The 16,702-nt window shown below is 36.7% G+C and overlaps 1 protein-coding gene across 4 annotated transcripts in view; it reads left to right on the plus strand.

The window, feature by feature from the left end:
* SPOCK3 (SPARC (osteonectin), cwcv and kazal like domains proteoglycan 3) overlaps positions 1-16,702 on the plus strand; it is a 166,874-nt gene that overhangs the window by 105,002 nt on the left and 45,170 nt on the right. For all 4 annotated transcript variants that reach the window (XM_058803208.1, XM_058803207.1, XM_058803211.1 and 1 more), the window contains one exon: positions 12,608-12,722. In XM_058803208.1, coding sequence (XP_058659191.1) covers positions 12,608-12,722 — 115 coding nt within the window. The remainder of the gene's footprint in view (positions 1-12,607; positions 12,723-16,702) is intronic.

Raw genomic sequence — 16,702 nt, forward strand, 5'->3', positions numbered from 1 at the left:
ACAGAAATAGTAGAAACTGCTTGTTTATTGTTTAAATGCTTAAAAAAGGCGAACAATAAAAAAAAGAAGGAAATGAGATGGGCTGCAGCTGGAAAATCAGGCATGGATGGGTTTTGCCAGTAAGGCCTGAAATTTTATCTGGAACCTTTATATTGATAGGATGTGATATTAAAAGAAAAAAAAAAGGCAGAGAAATATCATAAGAGTGACTAAAGTTAGTCTATAAAGTTATAAAAATCCAGATTTTCAAATAGGCTGATGTACTAAAAATTCGAAGTTATATCAAATTATACATAACTGATCTCTTTACCTACTGCATTGAAAATAAATAGCTGCTAAAACTGTAGAGAAAAAATACGATAGCTTAGATAAACAAAATGCTTTCCAGAAACTTGAATATTTTGAAATTCTGAGCAATTCAGTATTTCTCAGACTAGGATGATGTATTTTTATGAGGAGGAATTGAATTTGATTCCCTTTTTCATTTCCAGAATATCATGTTTGTTTGATATATTGAATTTGCATTAAGAGATACCTAAAATTTAATATTTCAATAAAAACAAAAGAAAAAAGAATTGCAACTTTGTAGACTTGGAAAATATTTTCCAAAGACTTTATCTGTATAATTCCTTTAAATGGAGGTCCACCTTGGAATGGATGAGATGCTGACTGAGGGCTTAAGTGTCAGGATTAACGGGAGACAGGGACAGGTGACATTAAAGTGGAGGATGGCTACAGGCCACCCCACCAGGAAAAACAGGTGAATGAGGGCTTCAGTAGACAGAGAGGAGCAGCCTCACTTTCCCAAGCCCTGGTCCTCATGAGGGACTTCAGCTGCCCTGCTGGAGGGACAGCACAGCAGGGCACCAGCCTTGCAGGGCGTCCCTGGAATGTGTTCATGAGAAATTCATCCTCCAAGTGATAGACGAGCCAAGCAAGGGGACCTGCAAGGCAGCTGGAGAGAGACTTTGTGCAAGTGCAGGTAGTGAATGGTTTTAAACAGACCATAAGTAGATTTGCGTTTTATATCAGGAAGAAATTCTTTACTATGTAGGTGATGAGTTGCTAGCACAGCTTTCCCAGAGATGTTGTGGATGCCCCAACCCTGAAAGTATTCAAGGCCAACTTGGAAGGGGCTTTGGGAAAAGTAGATTTATTTGCCCATGGCAGAAGAGTCTGAACTAGATGATCTCCAAGGGCCTTTCCAACCCTCATACATGGAGTCATACTGTGACTCTGTGTGTGGGTTTTTTTAAAAATGGTTTAATGTTTTTTCTGGAATAAAAAGCATCTAGGCTGGAAGGAAAAATCAGTAAAAGAATAGGACAAACAGGTAAGTGGAAGTATCAGTCTTTATTAAAGAACTCTCATGTCACAGCAGTAGGATACAGAAACAAAATTCCAAATGTAAATTTGTGTGTTAACTGTCAAATGGGACAGCCAATAAAACAGGAGAAGTCACACTTCTGAAAGTGGAGATTATAGTTAAAGATTCAGATTTCTTAAACTTTAGATTTCATTAGAGGCATACATACTTACGTGGAGAACAGTCTTTTCTCTGGGAGGTTCAACCATCAGAAGTTAATCTTTTGAAAAGAGTATTTAAAATATTGTAACTAGAATTACAACTAAAATAATATGGAATCATTTTGGCACAGCAATTCTTTTCCAGAAAAATGTGTCTACGTCCTATGTGGGCAGAAATGCATAGGAGCCAAACACAGGAGCTGCCTTAGTTAGCCTTGTGGAGCAGAAAGCAATTCTGTAAAGAAACCAACAGAGAGAAGGGTCTGGGGGGTAGAGGCAATTAATAATGTTCTTATGTGCTTTGTGGTTGCTGGAAACATTAATAAAATAGTGTAGAAGTTTGAGATGAGCTGTGTCAGTTGCAAGTAGGAGATCAAGAGACGCAATTGCCTCAGAGTTACCAAGTGGAATCCATTAAAGCATATGGTTTCAGTGGAGTAGAAGATAAGGATGGTAATAATTCAAGAGATAGGTGGGTATAGAGTATTTTTATGATCTTTAGAGGCCACTGCTTAGGCATTTATTTCTTAAAAAAATGGAAAAGAAGCTTTTAATAGGGGGAGAAAATGGTTAAAGATGACATGAAGTGAAAGAACATCGACCTAGAAACAGATTTTGAGAGTTTATAGTAACAATCTGTGATAAGAATGGGGTTAAAGAATTTGAGATGGAAACAAGCAAATGGCAAATGAGAACTGGCTCAGATCTTAGCCCAGTGAAAGCTGCAAATAAAGTGAAAATTGCTAGAAAAAATGTAATTATTCAACTTAATTTTTTTTTTAAAACAGGTAATTAAATTTATTAATGAAATGGAAAAAAAGTGTTTAGCTTCTAAGAATATATTCTTACAGTGTTCATGCAGGTCACATTTGCACTTTTAGAAAGAAGCTGAAATACTGTGAAATTTAGATCTCAGACACCATAACAGAGATTTAGACCAGCAATGCTATAGTGCTATAAACTAGCACCGGAGAAAAAGAGAAACTTCTGTCATTTTTTTGGTCAGATTTCAATTAGGAAAGATGTCTGTAACGTTAAAGAATTTTCTTCCAAGTCTCATGTTTTGGGTTTGGTTTTTTTTTTTTAATCTGTAATTCCTGCAAGCTCACAATGAAATAGTATAGATGTGAGCCAATTGCTATGTGGATATTTCATTGAAAACAAATTCAGACATGTGACTGAGTATCAGAGGTAAGTCCTCTGCATCACAGCAATGTGTCAACAACAGCAAAAAATAGTAACATTTTAGGCCACCATACACGTACTGGAAAAGAAAAATAAGCACTGATGCAGCAAAATTTGTCACTCTGGCTCTTAATTCAAAACATAACATATGAAAACTTGGCTTTGTGTTGTCCCAGTTTTAATCCATGTGTGTTTGTCACAAAATGAGGAAAATTTTTGCATGTTTAGAAATCAAGCACAAAGGGGAAAGATTTAGGCTCAGTTCTGTGTGCCTCTACACAAGATATATCTCTTTAAATTCAAGAAGAGATATGTGATCTAGTGAAAAACATCATGCTTTGGAATATTAATTCCCACTTGTACAGCACAGTTTCTTCCCTGTGTGAAAACTAGTATGAATGTGGAATTTCACAAATGTTTTTGTCACTGATAGCACATGGAGCCTTGTATTTTGGACTGTTCAACAAAATAAATCTAGCTCTTGGAGTTCAAATGAATATTAGGATACCTTTTTAGGTGAGCAAAAAAGCAGAGAGGTGAATAGGCCATATGCTGATAAGAAAACTGAGAGTGCCTAGGTGTTTCACCTACTTGTAGCTAACTATATAGAATTTATTTTTCCTTTTTATTTGCTTTCTCTTTTTTTTTTTTCCTTTTTTTCTTCCTTCTTCACCACAGTTGACAAAGGTTTGTTTAAATGTCTTTTGAAATTTGAAACCCTGTATGGACTGTCTAGCCCTGTGCATGTTGCTTTTAGTACTTTTATATTTTTCATGTCATTGAAATGAATGAACATGCCCTTTAGATGCTATTTTAGCTCACATACAACTTTATAAATATTTTAACTTAGATATAATTGGATGAATTGAACCTGTTTAATTAGCAGTGCAATCAGCCAGCATGGCTTAGGAAGTCATATTACATTAAAAATACAGTGATAATGCATACTAATAAGGAATAAGCAAATTGTTTTAACAAAAAATTCCACACTTTTAGAACCCATTTGTGTCTTGTTATAAGGTTTTACAGCTTTGCCATTACTTGTATTTTACTATTGCCATTTTTCAGAAATTTGCATGCCACATGAAAATCAATGAAGAGCTTTACTAGCTGACTTTTGAACCAATGTAGTCAGCTATTTTTAAGATGGTTGTGTAGGAGAATGAATTTATTTTGTTCACCTTTAAAAATGGGTGAATGTCTTGTTTGAATGTTAATTTTCAAATTTGTAGTAGGAACTTGAAAATGTAGTTTGTTTTATCTGAGAAATATTTATCTTTTCTGTCTCTCAAGAAAATTTCTCCAAATTGTAAAATACTGAATGCCAGCAATGGGGTGCACCAAGGATTTTGCATACACACAGTGTTGAGTCACGTTGTGTGCATCTCTAGCTGGGTGGGATAAATGTGATGGAGAAGTTTGAAACAAGGAGCCTGATGAAGTGCTGAGGTTTGGACTATACAGGCAAGAGCTCTGAATAAGAGCCAGAATTTGAGTATATGCTTGAATATATCAGAAAGAGGTTTATGGGTTTTGTGTTAAGAATGCTTACCAGAAGCTTTTAGTAAAAGTCTGGACTGCATCAATGTTTATATTTTTGGAATAAGCCAAGGCATGATATAATATATAATATTGTTATATGTTTTTACATCCTGTGTGAATAAGTTTTTAAAAAGGAACATTTTTAATATTTTAAATGTCTTTTTACACAATTCATTGTATTCAAGGAATATTGAAATACTGATTCGGACTTGAGGAAATATATTACGTTTGTTACACAAGTACTAAAAGCATTATTATAAATTATTCTCAATTTACTAGAAATAGTGTATTTCAAGTAGGGACTTACCATTGGTTAAGTTTTTGTTCTTACTTGAGAGTATAAAATAGTAGTTAGCCTGTTTGCCATATGTATAGCATAAGATAGTGAACTATATATTTTCCGAACTGAGTAGGTGTCTAAAAATTCAGACAGCTGATTTTAAAAGCAGATAAGTTCTTCAATGGATTTGCAGAAGCTCCTAAGCATCATGTGTCTCTAATAGCCTCTAAGTAGGAAAGCCAAGATAAGTAGGTGCCTAATTTAAATAATCCCAGTAGGCATCTATTGGCATATTTCTGTGATTTAATGTGTGTTCCAGGGTGCCCAAAAAAGATTGACTATCTAGTTGACCTGATTTCAAGCTTTAAATTTTATACTATTGCACTGCAGTGCATTAAAGGAAACAGACAAGAGTTAAGGTGGATGGGAAGAAAACTGTGCATACAGGTTTTCATTTTGTCATGAAAATAGCATTCTCTAGTTCGTAGTTTCATAAAAAATGTATCATCAGTGCTCTTTCAACGACAAAATATTTTCTTTTCTCAGGATCTTGGTTCAATAGACACATTTCCTGTTTTTTTTCTTATTAAAATGCTAGTTGTGTGTCTTTATGGTTGATGTATTCAACAGTTGTTTTCATTTTAAATAGCAGTACTTGTTTACTGAAAAGCTTTTTATCCAAACTCCTATTTTTTAGGTGAGTAATACACATGCAGGTAACTGATGAGACAAAAAGGCATTTGTAGATCTGGGTGATGCTTCATGGATAGATTTGCATGTTAATTTTTCCGTTCTTAAACTTGAATTTGTTGAAAATGTGGTCTCTTGGCATTATGCCTAGCTGCATTTGGCTTGAAATTCTATACCTTCTTGGCTGCTTTTTGTAAAGAAAATCCAAATTACATAAAATTTTCTAAATTAGGTTTACCACATCATTAACTTGGCCATATTTTCACCTTCATTTTAAGCCAGCCTAAAGTGATTGCATGAAGCAGTCCTTTACTTCTCTGCCATGTTCTGTATCAGCAAATGGTCTGTGTTGAACTGGACCTGGACCACACCTGATCAGCACTCACCCTACCCACCCTGCCCCTGTGCTTGGTGACAGGAACCACCAGCTGAGTTAAAAAAGATACTTTCTTTACATATTTGACTTAGATTCAAATCTGAGGGCATAATTTCACATAGCATTTTGCACCAAATACAGTAGAGGCCAATTTTGTGCTGGGGAATGCATGTAAGCTTTGTGAAATAGGAATAAAGTTTGAAAATGTGGAAGGTGGTCAAGAAAACAGCATGAATTTGAAAGTTCAGCTGTCAGAGATACCAGCTTCTAAAAAGAGAGAGAAAACATCTGTATTGATGCATGAATGTAGAGCTCTGTGGGAAAGATTTCTACCTGTGAAACATACAATGATATTAGGAAAAATATATCTGTGTGGTACTCTAGCAATGAGCTCTTTTCTGAGAGATCCCCTTGGTTGTGTCATACAGGATGCATCATTCATCTAACCGTGAGTTGTTGATCATCCAGAAAATATACCAAAAAGGAAGAGCTGTGAGCATGTTTGGGCGGGAGCATATTGATTTGAAAGGATATTCCAAATAAACCCAGCAATTCTATTTGTACCATATGTACTGATAATTATCAGAGGGAATCTGAATTTAATTTATTTTTGTATTTTTCCTTGGAATTGGATACCATGCCCTGTTTGATTTTTAAATGTTCAAGAGCATCAGGGACTTCTACAGAGTTGATGTTGGGATGAAGTACACCTAAAGGGGATGGTTACCTTCCAAAGTGAGACACTCTACAGTTGCATAGATGTTAATTATTTGCTCTCTAAAAAGTAAGTTACTAAATGCTCAGTATTAAATATGATAGTGTTCTAGAAAGTATTTCTCTAAGTATCAGCACCTCAGCAGATGAAAGTACCTGAAAGACTCTTGACACTGAATTCACACTTTGTCCAGTGGTCCTGTTTAGAGAAGGGTGTGTTAATGCATCAGGCCAGACTTCAGTCTTTCAGTGTGAAGGGCTTGAGGCACATAATGGACACAGTATTCACTGGACATCTAGATGGATATCCTGGCAGCTAATTTCTGCTGGCTTGTGTACTGTAGGGGTGCATCAGATCTGCTTCCAGCTGCCCAGGAGATGGAAAAGAGGGATTGGAGGGGAGTGTCTGCAGATTGTACCTCAGGACTTCTGTTCATGAGCTTCTGTTCTTTACTTGCCAGAGAACTCACGGGTGTCCTCATTACTTAGTTTGAATTAGTTTTGTTTAAAAGCCACTAGAAATTCCTGGCAAGACTGTACTGTTGGGGAAAAATGTTATCTTGCACTGAGGTTGAAGCATTCTCAAAAAGGAACAGAATTAAGTCTGTGAGAAAAAGCAGATTGATAAAATTATTGGAAATGCCAGAGTGAATGCTGCACAAGGACTTTCTCTTTCTTTTTGGGTAGACTTATAATGAGTTCTAATTCTGTTGTTTTCTTCCAGAGGGCTCTTCACTCACTTAACACACAGAATGGACATACCTCTCTTTTATCTAATCAGGAAATTGTTGTCAGTGCACTCTTATGTCTTTTATTATACGGCAGCCAGACAGTTAAACTAAATTTCTCATCTACTTTAATATGTCTTTATTCCCTGTATATTTTGAGAAGTCTACAAATAGCAACTAATTTACAGCTGTCTCACACTGTCCCTCTGTGTGATATGTCTTTTTACAGATAGATGATGGTTCTGCAGATGAAAGCAAATAAATTATATGTGAGATGTGGATATCCAATTTAAGGATTTTTTTGGTTCATATTTCACATTTCAAAGCATTTATATATTCAACTAATTTTTGTTTTAGCTTATCTAAAAGTACTTACCATGTTCCCAAATCATAAATCAGGTTTTCAAGAGCTCAGGAGAGCACAAATGCACTCAGTACCAAACTGAATTTTGCTGAAATTATCTAGGATCAATAGACCAGTATAAGCCTTATTTTCTTTCCTTTTTTTACTATCTCCCTAGTTCATTCATTACACATCTTTCAAACACTTCTCCAAATGACCAAGATTTATGCAAGCAATAATCTTTTCACACTGGTTCATTCCTGGAGCAGGTCTGTACTGTGCTTCCCAACTGAATAAGCTTGATGCCACCTGATCCCCCCATGTTCTCAAAGCAAGATAAGCTACACAGGTGGAATTCCTGATGGATTTATCTAAGCCTGGTTGTAAAGACAATTGTTAAGATTCAAAAAGCTTCTCCAATGATTTGTTTTAAGATGTCACTACCCTTCTTAAAAAGTCTGCCTAGTATCTAATTTATTACTTCTCTGCAGGAGTTCAAGACAATTATTTCTTGTAACATTCATTGTGGTATTCTTTTCAGGTACCTTTCAGATGTCTTTTGCCTATTTGACAGCTGTTTTGTGAATAGTCTTTTCTTAAGACCCAATCCTTCAGTCTCTTTTTTGGTGACTATTTTCTAGATTTCTCATTATTCCTGTTACTCCTTTTTCATTTAATTCCTGTCTTGTTTGAAACCTTGTTGCAATCTGTACAGTGCTGCCAGAGCTATGTGAAATTATCTTACATGTTTTGTAGGTTGCACTAACATTTATATATCTTGGTATGATGTTTTTAAAAACCGTTCAATTGTTCTTAATGATCACTAGATCATCCATTCTATTTTTCCTTTAGAATGGATGTCTAGCCAGTTGCTCCAGCTTGTTAATATCTTGATTATTTTGTCTCTGTAACAGTAGAACATAGGAGTTTTCTGTATTGAATTACATTATATTTCAGGCTATTTTAATATTTTGACTGATTTTTTATATATTTCTATCTTCTAAAACTGTTCCGTGTTTAATAGGATATCCTTTAGCTCACCTTCCAACCCTCTAGAATCAGAGAATAACCTGAGTTGGAAGGGACCCACAAGAATCTTCATGTCCAGCTCCTGGCCTACAGAAGACAATCCCAAGAATCACATGTGCCTGAGAGCCTTGAGCTCTGCCAAGCTTGGTGCTGTGACCACATCTCTGGGGAGCTGTTCCATGCCCAGCCACCGTTTGGGTGAAGAACCTTGTCCTAATATCCAACCTAAACCTCCCCTAACACAGCATCAGACCATTCCCTTGAGTCCTGTCACTGATCACCACAGAGCAGAGATCAGCGCCGGCACATCCTTTTTCCCTCATGAGGAAGCTGCAGACTGCAGTGAGGTCTCCCCTCAGTCTCCTTTTCTCCAGGCTGAATGGACCAAGTGACCTCAGCCACTCCTCACATGGCTTCCCCTCAAGGCCTTCACCATCTTTGTGGCTCTTCTTTGGAGGGTCTCTAATGGCTTAATATCTTTTTTATATTGTGGCACCCAAAACTGCCCCCGGCACTCAAGGTGAGGCTGCCCCAGAGCAGAGCAGAGCAGGACAATCCCCTCCCTTGCCTGGCTGGTGATGCTGTGCCTGATGCACCCTAGGGCATGGTTGCCCGTGTGGCTGCCAGGGTACAATGACTCAAATTCAACTTGCCATCAGTCAGGACCCCAGTTTCCTTTCCATGGCACTGTTTTCCAGCATCTCATTCCCCAGTTCAGCTGTGTTCATCCAGGGTTGCCCATTCTAGGTGCAGGATCTGGTACTTTTCTTTGTTGACCTTCATACAGTTGGTGATTGCCCACCCCTATTTGTCCAGGTCTCACTGCAGGACCTCTCTGCCTTGGAGGGAGTCAACACCTCCTCACAACTGAATATCATTGCCAAACTTGCTTCATATACTTTTGAGTCCTGCATCCAAGTTGTTTATGAGGACTTTGAAGATCCCTGGCCGTGCAGTGGAGCTGTGTAGAACCCCAGTAGTGACTGGTACTGGCCTGATGTTCCCCTAAGAAAATCCCCTGATGTTCCCATATACCCCACAGAGCTTTGTGTCCAACCCATGAGCCAGGTGCTCACACATTGTCTGATGGGTTTATCCTGCTGTCTTCTGGACATTTTCTCCACAAGGACACTGTGAGAGGCAGCATTGAAAGCATTACTGAAATCCGGAAAGATTCTATCAACTGGTCCCCCTTGGTCAGCTAGGGGGATAACTTTGTCGGAAAAGGAAATTATCAAGTTGGACTCATCCTCATTAAGCTGTCCTGGCTGTGACCAGTGGTTGCATTGTCCATCATATGTCTTCCTGTAACTCCCAGAATAATCTTATCCATAATTTTACCAGGCATGGAAGTGTGACTGGGTCAGTATTTGCCAGCTTCCTGTTGATTCTCCAGATTCCCAAGACCATTGAAAAGTCATGGAGAGAGATGTGATTAGGAAATCAAGTCAAGTACTGCCCTGGCATGAATCCTCCCACACACCACCTCTCCTTTTTGACCCCTATTTCTCATTGTGTCCTCATAGCCTGCATGTCAGTGACTTTTTTTCTGTGGAGTTTTTCAGGTATGTTGCTTGCTCTTCTACCAGTTTAAGAGTAACATTGAAGGAAGTTTGACCCACCTTAATTTAACTGAGCTATCTTTACAGTATCCTAGTGCACTGTTAATTTGGGGAATGATGTCAAGAGGTTTGAACCAGAGTTCTGTTCCTGGTGTCATTAGCAGTTAATAGGAAATTGTCAGAAATGCCTTGATTCATTTTCAGCTTATGCAAGCACCATGGTGTTACTTTGTTTCTGAAAACAATTAATATATCTCTGCTGCCTGCCTGTCCTTAAAAGGATTTCAGTGAGGCTAAAATTTTATCATATCTGTGAATGGGAGCACTGATTTGGAAGTGTTGTGTGCTGACCATGCACTCAGTATCTCATGTATCTCTGCCTGTGCCAGGTGTTGAGCAGTAAATTTTTAGTGTTTAAAAGGACAGTATTATTTGCAAATAGGACTGAGTAGACAACTTTGAAGAAAAATAAATAAAAAGTACTAAACTTGCAACTCATGGTGCCGGCTGAAGCACCTATGAGGTATTACTAGTCTTTTGAGCAACATTCAAGTGAATCAAAGTTAGGAGCGTTGGAGTCTGTAAAAAAATAATCTCTCTAGATTATAATAAATAATATAATAAATAATCTCTCAAGAAAGGATTAAAGAAATCCTCAGAAATTAAATGAAAGTATTACTTTTTTTTTTCTTCCCTCATCATACTCTGTTTCTCAGTAAATTAGACCTGGAATGGGTTTATATGTCAAATATTAAGTGGCAGTTTCACCAAGGGGAGTAATCAAAAGCCTAAAGCACAGCTATCTGTAGGTTTGAATCCTTAAAATACTAAGTTTGAATAATAAAAACTCTCAGATCTTAAAACTAGAAAGACATCTCTTTTTAACAGGCATGAGTATTAAATTTGAGTGGTAATCCATTCCACAACCTCCAAATACTGGTTGGAGCATTAAAATATTAATTGGGTCATGTACTTCCTGGAGAGAGGACTGGCAGGAATCGTAGTAATGCAAGCAGTCTCCTGTACAGCCAGGATAATTGAGATAGAAAAAGTACTCTGTTGTTTCAAAATCAGCATGGGAAGGTGCTTGCTTTGCTTCCATTTTTGAGTCCTTTATGAGATATTAATGCTATATAGCTTTCAATTGCAACAGTTATGTTGGGATTTTTTGGGGGGGATTTAAAAGGTTCTGTTATTGTCATTTTCTTGTAACCATGCATTTTTGGCAAAAAGTGACACATTCAGAACTGAAGTACAATAATGACTTTGTTGAAGTACAGAAAATTTGAGGTAATTATTTCTGTCTTTTTTAGTACTGGCAATGATGCAAAAATGTACTATTTTGTTACAGTAACATACTTCGAGTTATGCAAGATATAGAACTGCATGAGAGTGTGACAAGACCAGAAGTGTGACTGCTTAAAAAGTTGACAAAGTTGTGTAAATTCACAGTGCTTACATCAGTATACTAGTGGAAACTAGCAGTCTTTCAGGAGGCTTCTTGATTCTTTCATAGCTACAGTGCTCCCACCCTTTACGTATTTTTAGGAGAGAGAGAAACTTTGACTTTAGCATTCTCTGGAAATCCTGAGAATCAAATAATGGAACTACATTACAGTGAAGTTATGTACCCCAACAAAATATGAGTTAGGGAATAAAAGAGAAAAATTCTGGTGAGATTGTTCTGAAGTGTTGTGATGCACAGAAAACACTTCATATTTTTATTTGTTACTTGAACTGCTTTTCTGACTCATATGCTTCTGTGTCCTTTACCTATTTAATGAGACATCTGGCATCTTTTGTTCAAGGATGAAGTGTTCTCCATAACAATCTTTCTTCTTTTGCTTTGGAAAAAAGCTCTTTGTAGATGCTTCCCTCCTCTTTGTTTCTTGTTTATGTTTTTCCTGATAATACATTGACAAAACATCCCAGAGAAAGATCTCTATGCAAAAAACTGTTTTATTGGAAGAAAAAGTAAGAGTGACAATGTTTACAATGATACTATTGTATGTGTTTTTTAACTACATTATTTCTATATGCTTGAGACAACAATTTTGTTTCTCAGATATAGTTAACTTTTATGTGGTTTCTGGATTGGAGCTGTAAGTGCACAGATCAAAACCTCACAAATGAATCTGTTTCTGTATCAGAAAAAATAGTCACTGTGCAGAATTACATTAGGAACAGCTTTTTGTTTTATTCATTAATGCTTTTTTACCACAACACTGTCTTCCTAAAGATAGAAATTCAGTGATAAATTCTATGAAAATTGACTGTTTATTGCTTCCTATCAATAATGAATATTGTTGCTGTGTTTATTTGCTCATTGAATACAGATAAAACCAATGCAGTCTGCTCCCATTAAGCATGGATATTCAAATCAGTCTCACACCACAAGTGCCTTCATGCTTGAATTGAGTCTGTGACTGTAGCCAGTCTTGGAACCAAAAACTTTGTACCTGTCTTAAATTTATTTTTTGTTACAAAAGTAGTATATACTGCAGAAGACTTTTCTTCGCACCTGTATGCAAAGGTTCAAGCATTTCATGAGAGATTGCTTCAAATTTCTTAGAAGTTTATATTTTAATAAGATATGTTTATTTTAATGATAGTCGTTCTGTCTCCCTACAGTGCAAATTAGACTATCAAGCCTGTGTCTCAGGAAAACAAATTTCAGTGAAATGTGAAGGACGTTGCCCTTGCCCTTCTGACAAATCCACAAATGCAGGCAGAAATGACAGGAGAGGTGAGTGATGGTAATTTGTGTAATATTTTTAATACTTATTTCCAGAAGGAAGGAAGATTTTGCACATGGAATATTACAGTTATCAGAAACACTTATTATTCTTGAATAAAACCAGATGTATTTTCTTCAAGGTTGTTTCTTTGCCAAGGGTTTTGAACTTGTGCATATAGTAAAATACCATGGTATTTTTCAAATGAGCTATTGTAGTATGAGTTACTACTGTTCTTTTTTTTCTTTTTTTCATTTTCTATTTAATACTCCTTGAGATGCTTCTAAGTCAAGAAATTAATTCCTTGCTCCTCAGTGTTTTCAGTTGAATATTCAAGAAAACAGGAGTGTGATAGAAAGGGGTCCTTAGAAGTCCTTGGTGCTGGTCCTCAAGCAGTTGAGCTGTAGAACTGTTAGTAATGGCTGGATTATGTAAGCAAGTTCATTTGAAAAGGGCTTGATAGCAGTAAATCAGCTTTCCTTTTGGACCACGAATGAGATCATGCTGCTGGAAAATGAAGTTGCTTTGCTGTGCCTCTTAGGCATTTTAGGTGCAGCTGGAACAAACCGGAGAGGAAAAATGTTGGCTGAGCATATTTGTATTTCAGTGGCTCCAAGGTGATTACAGAAGCTGGAATTAAACAAAACATGATACCGTCTTTGGTGTTTCTGAATAGAGAGTGGTCATGAGGTTTTAGGCTACTACGGACCTGAATCTGTCAAGGAAAGTATGACTGGAGGTCTGCATTTTAAGAATTTCTTTAGATTGATGTCTGTTAGATGCATCTTTTTGTACTGTCTGTGTAGTAACACTTTTGATGAGTAAAATACATTGAAAAAACAGAAAAATCTGTTTTGAAGGATGATGGGTTTTTTCCTGTAGTAACCTTATAGCAATAAAAGAAAAAAATATTGCATTCCTGCACTAATCTGATATTTCATTATAGTTTGAAGCACTATTCCATATTTATTGTGCAGGATAGTCTCACTTTTCTTTATAAGCCGTAGCTACTGCCAAAACAATTTTTTTTTCTAGTTTAAAAAACAAATTAATGTTCTTTTAACAATGAATTAAGATGACCACTGTAAAGATTAAACTGTATGCAGGAATACAAGTCAATTAAAAAAATGCTCTGAAACACTTCTTTAGGTCCCTTTTTTAGTCTTTGGCAATATAATTGATTGTGTAATTAAATATTAATTGAATATATGTAATTAAATACTCCTTGTGCTGGAACCCCTCTGCAAAATTATAGTCTTGACATTTTTAAAGCATTAATTTACTATTATGTAGTATCTTGAAAATAAATTGGTAAATATGTAGTCTTCTTGCATTGTTAAACAAAATGAAAAGTACTGGAAGACCTGGCATTGCGTGGCTACTGTGACCCCTTTGATAAGATATACAGTGAGTGTAACCTTAATGTGCCTGCAGCATCCTCTAGCAATAATTTCTGTATCTCCAGGATGGGTATGGGAATATTTGCCTAATAGTGGGCATGAAGTGAAATTAAGATAATGAGGTGAAAAGCATCTCTGTGAGTAGTCGGCCTATCATTCTGTAGTCTTAGTCTTTCAATGTGCTAACATTGCCCTTAGTTTTTACCAAAATAAGATCAGCATTCTCTCTGCTGGAAGCTGTTTCACCTGATGCAGTTATCTTTTGTGTGTATTCTTTCAAGCATATTTAATTTTTCATATTCCTGTGCTAAAACACTGAAAAAAACCTAGAGACTTTTTTTTTTTTTTACTTCAAAAATGAGAATTTTTTAAAAATTAATCTTCTTGATGATTTAAGCTGCCAGGGAATCAAGATTACTTGTGCCTAGTTATGTAAAAGAAAAGAAAAAACGTCTCGTGGGTATAGGAATTAACTCTAATCCTGTCCTGACAGATTGTCAGAGCAAGCAAAACACAGGGCTTTTCCAAATTCTATGAAATTTGTTAATATATTTTCTTTACAAGGCCAAAAGCCAGAAAACTGAGAAACATGAAGTTGAGCTGAGCATCATTAGTGAAATTTCAGCTTTTCTTGTGACAGAATACAAAATTTCTTACAGCAGAAATTCTTCTAAGAACAGTTACAAGAATACAGTTTTTGTCTTTAAATGGAGCTCTGTAAAGTGTTCTTGTGGTTGGACTTGATGACCTTGGAGGTATTTTGCAAACTAAATGTTGCTATGGTTCCGTGATTCTACGCTGTGTGCCTCCATGTCAGTTGCTTACAAATTTGATGGAGCCAAAAAGGCAAGGTAAGGTTACTGTTCCTTTTTCAGGGATAACATAAGTAAGGGTTTCCTAAAATGCATCCCCTACCTAGGCTGTTTGGGACAATTTTTCTTCTTTTCAGATTGAAATTGCTGATTTTTTTGGCGTATCTGGAATTGAACCACTATTCAGAAAAACAGATTTTCTTCTTAGAATGTGTATGAACTTAGTAATGAAATCATAGGGTCCTTTTAGTTGGAAGTGAACTAATCTGATCCTTATCTCTGATGAATGCATGAGGCAGGTGAGGGGATCCAGCCTTTTGTGAAGACTGTCTCATTTTATTGATACCTTTAGAAACATTGAACCCAGTTCATGCTCAGGGTCTCTTAGGCCAAATCCATAAATGAAAGGGCTAAGAACTTGATTTGGATCTAGAGTGTAAGAGTGTAAGTTGTTAGAAACAGAAGTTACAAGCAAAAAAAACCCAAACCCCACAAAAAATAAACCAAAAAAAAAACACCCCACAGTAAAATAAAAATCTTTACCGTCTTTGATTATAAATAAGATTGTAATTTACATAAAGCAATGGGTGTCATATAAACTATAAACTAAAATAGGTACTCCAGTAATTTTTAAAAAGACACAGAAAACACAAATTTAGGGTTACAAATGAGAGAGGGACATCTGCAGAGCATTAGAGCCAATATTAGAGGAACACAAAGTTGGAGGTAAATGAATATGGGGAGTACAGAAGAGAGGGAGGGCTTTGGAAGTTGTGTAGACGCACAATGAGAAGAGAAGTTGAAGCAGAATGGATGGGAAGCAGTAGCATTTGTGACAGAGGTGTTAAAGAGACGTGAGGAAGCATCTTGTTTTCCAAGCCTAGCCATTGCCTCGTGTCCTGCTCTTGCCCCAATATCCTTTTCAAGCATGTGCCCGGATTTGGGGTGCCCTGGTTGCACAGCTTTGAATGAAAGGATTTCACTGAGTGAGAATCTGCAGATCTTGATTTTCCTAAGCACTTCTGAGGCTTTTTTCAGTGGTTATGACGAACTAGAAGCTCAGAAGGATTCTGTGCACTGCACATTTTTACAAAACTGAAGAGTCTTTTGTCCCCTTGGCAGTGTCTGGGCCCAACTTTTTCTTTCAAATAGGATCATGTTCCTTTTGCTCTGAGATGTAGTGAGCCCTGTCCCTTGCTTGTCCTGCTCTTCAGTCTGATGGGTAAGAAAAAATGCACATGATGCAAGGTGTGGTCAGTGAAGACCACAGGCATTTCTGCAGAAGTTTTGTCAGCAGATGAGTGTATGGCTGACAGCTGTTAGCTATGGTTAAAGAACTTCAAAGGTATCTAAGAAGAGCATCCATTGTCAGTTATCTCAAATTTGCTCTACTCCAGAGTACATACCTTGGGAAAATGAAATTATTCTTAAAATTAAAAATTTTGACAGAGTGCTTTATTTCCCTGTCAAGCTGCACTAACATTCTAACAAAAGTTTGCTGTGACATGCCCAGGATCCTGGTCTCCCAAACAATCTATTTCAAAGGTTTGGCTGATGTGTAGTACAGCATCTTTCTCAATTATGTCTTTGGATACCTTCATCATAGAAATAAGGCTGTGCTTCTGCCCTGACATAGAGTCATGATTCAGCTGGGACGTGCAGTCACACCAAAAGCTCAGGGCCAATTGAAGGCCCTGCAGTTTAAATGGCAAAAAGCTGTATCATTGTTGGTAGAATTCTGAATATGCATTTTTAGTAGCTATTGAAATAGAAGAATTC

Source organism: Ammospiza caudacuta, chromosome 4 (genome assembly GCF_027887145.1).
Source record: "Ammospiza caudacuta isolate bAmmCau1 chromosome 4, bAmmCau1.pri, whole genome shotgun sequence".
In the NCBI taxonomy this organism is placed as follows: Eukaryota; Metazoa; Chordata; class Aves; order Passeriformes; family Passerellidae; genus Ammospiza; species Ammospiza caudacuta.